The following is a 3,141-nucleotide window of genomic DNA, read 5'->3' as shown; positions in this document are numbered from 1 at the left end:
ATTATTATTTTGTTTTTTCCTCAGCTTATAAGTGCGCATGTTTGTTTAATGGTACAGAAGTGGAGAGTGCGAGGTCGGTACCAGTTCAGGGAAAAGGTTGGTGGAAGAGTAGATGTGAGGCGTGCTGACAAAATGAGTTACTTCTCACAATCCACAAACGGAGATATTGGCCAAAAATCGACAATAGGGTCACAGTTGTAGATTTTCCATTGACGTCACATTCATTAAGTATAACATGCCTTATATTATTTCATACTTATAAATTGTGAAAACTTCACCTATAGCGTGGTGTAGCGATTTCCATAGGGCTCGATTCTGAGAAGTAGCTCCTCTTGTCGGCCCATTCACATCAAAATGATTGTGGTGTAACTACGTGTTTTGTCCTATTTTGGCCATTTCCCCCTTCTTCTTCAATGATGTGCTCTTATTGTTTGAATTTTGTATTGTTTTGTCATTTTTTTTCTTCCTCAAAGATGTGTTTTTAATTGCCTATTGTGTATTCTGTTGTCAATTTCTTTTTCTTCTTCAAAAATGTGTTTTCACTGAGTGTGTTTTGTATTGTATTGTCAATTTCTTTCTCTTCCTCAAAGATGTGCTTTCGCTGTGTGTGTTGTCAACTGTTTTGTTAATTTCTTCTCCTTCAATGATATGCTTTCACTGTGTGTGTTTTGTGTTCTTCTTTCAATTTCCTCTTCTCCAATGATGGGCTTTTAATGTGTGTGTACAATGCATACCTTTAGGCCTTTCTCAAAAGGGGGGACATTTCTTGTTCTATAATGCAGGGTAGAATTTTAAATGAGCTGATCCAACAATGTCATGCTCATAACTCTGTTCCTGAACTACAACAGGGAACTGCTGCTTTTTCTTTCCTAATCCTTACTATCGTCATTTTCCCTCTTCTTCTTTTGTATGTTTGTCACACTCTTGTGACCCGCTATTTCCGGGGTGCCTTGATAGTTGAAACAGATTGTGCTGTTGAAGCTAAAGAGGTGAGCAGAATAAGTCTGATTCCCTGTCAAGACTTCCCTGTTGACATCCACCCCTTGGCACTCATATGACCTTATGCTGTTGCAAGCACGGTAAAAACCTCTACTATAAAAAAACCCAAAACCTAACTGGCCAGAACAAGAGAAAATAGGGTGAAATCAGTCATAATACTCAAGCTCTCAAAACTTAGACGACACGAGAGTATTTCGTGAGATCTACATTACTTTTAAATATAAAAAAGAATAATTCTAGTAGTTTTCTATACGGTCGTTTTAAGCACAAAGGGGTCATCCCAAAAAATGCTGTTTTGAGAAAATCGAAGTTAAAATTTTCGGACCCTTGTACAGTTTCTTTAAAAGACAAGGAGAGTTTTCTTTACAACCAAACAAATATATACACCAATGAAACCAAACTTCTCCTATAGGTAGACCAATGCCCACTTTTGGTGTAGGTCAAGATTTCTGGAAACCCCCGAAATCAGGGTTAGCCCACTTGTCCTTAAAAGTGGCCATATGTACATGTAACTACAGAATCACGAACAGACTTGCAGTATATTTTGCTTCTTTTCAGCCTCTGCTATGACTGGGTAATTTCCTTTTCTGGAGTAAAGTGTTCTTTTACTTTTACACTGAAATCTCGTGTCAATTCAAAACGAGACAAAATATGACGTATCAAGGAGGGGAAATAATTGTAATATCAAAGAATCGTTATTTCAACTTTCGCAAAATAGTTCATTCCCATTTTTACATTTTATAAGATCAGTCATACATTACAAAAGGTGTTGTTAGATAATGACTTACAGAGAAAGGATGGAAGACAGATGATAAGGATGAAACATGTTTAACAGGGAGGTAGGAGCAAACTACACAAGAACACCCGCCAACCACCTGCTTCCTTAACTTCCTAAGCGGATCGTAAATTGACTTTTTCCCCTCCCCCCCCCCCAACCGTTCTTTCTAGGCGTTGTCCATCTACTGCAGGATGTATCCCTTCAACAACGACCTCCACTCTGTTCTATCACCTGTTTTTTCTGTGTCCAAGTTCCCTCAATCCTGTCTTTGATATCGCCGTGCCATTTTCCTTCTGGTCTACCTCTGGATCTCTTCCCTGTTCTTCATTTCCATAAAATAAGCTAAAAAATGAGCACATGTGTGAAGTGTGCTGACTATATGAGTTACTTCTCAGATTCGAGACCTATGGAAATCACTACATCACGCTTATAGGTGAAGTTTTTACAATTTATAAATATGAAATAATATAGGCATGTAATAGTTAAAGAATATGATATCAATGGAAAATCTACAAAATTTAACCCTATAGTGTCGATTTTTGGCCAATATCTCCTTTAATTGTGGATTGTGAGAAGTAACTCATTTTGTCAGCACGTTTTACATTTGTGTCAGGGTGTGCTGGAATCAGGCGCTCGTCAATTTTTGAGCATATGGGGTTATTGGTATCACCGTACAGCCTATTCATTTGCATTCCTTTTTTGTGGAAAATGTATCGATCTATGTTAAATAGAAGTCGAAATATTTGCGATTTAAGTAGGTCAGGGTCGCCTGGTTTCAGAGGCAAAATTAGCGAGAACAATGGCTGCCAAAGTTTGGTAACTTCGATAGCCTGAGAGTCATTGGAAACTGAAAATTTACTTTTTTTGTACCTTTACTCAATGTTTTACAGTAAAATTCCCACAAAAATGTGTTTTTAAACGGACACAAAAGGTGTTGAGCCAAAAAAAAAAAAAAGAAAAGAAAATTAGAAAAAATGGCCCACAGGCCAACAAAATGCTGATTTCTTTGATTTCATTATTTTGACCAGCGCCTGATTTATCCATGATGCCTCACATTTCTTCTCTTTCTTCAGATATCGTTATGCACGGCATACGCGGACCGAAGTATTGGGTAGCCGGCGTGCCCGCCACCCTGGGGTGTGGAAGTGTCTCCTTGAAGACCACGTCGGTCAGCTACCAGTGGTTTGAAGGTGCCCACATCTTAACGGGCGAGACAGGAAAGGCTCTCACCGTGACCAACCCAAAAGCTGGATCCACCTGGTACAACTGTATAGTCACTACATCGAGGGGAACCAAAGATTCCAGATTCATGTCAGTTCATGTTTCAGGTGATGTACAAAAAGCAGACGACCCCAGCCATTCCC

At 38.9% G+C, this 3,141-nt stretch overlaps 1 protein-coding gene across 1 annotated transcript in view; it reads left to right on the top strand.

Moving 5' to 3' along the window:
• Positions 1–3,141, top strand: part of LOC101861971 (carcinoembryonic antigen-related cell adhesion molecule 5) — a gene marked incomplete at its 5' end in the record, with an annotated part of 27,549 nt that overhangs the window by 4,126 nt on the left and 20,282 nt on the right. The window contains 2 exon segments of the mRNA XM_035971390.1: positions 25–96; positions 2,851–3,105. Coding sequence (XP_035827283.1) covers positions 25–96; positions 2,851–3,105 — 327 coding nt within the window.

The sequence above is a fragment of the Aplysia californica genome, unplaced genomic scaffold (genome assembly GCF_000002075.1).
Source record: "Aplysia californica isolate F4 #8 unplaced genomic scaffold, AplCal3.0 scaffold00427, whole genome shotgun sequence".
NCBI classification, from domain to species: Eukaryota; Metazoa; Mollusca; class Gastropoda; order Aplysiida; family Aplysiidae; genus Aplysia; species Aplysia californica.
This window is presented reverse-complemented; position numbering and strand designations above follow the sequence as displayed.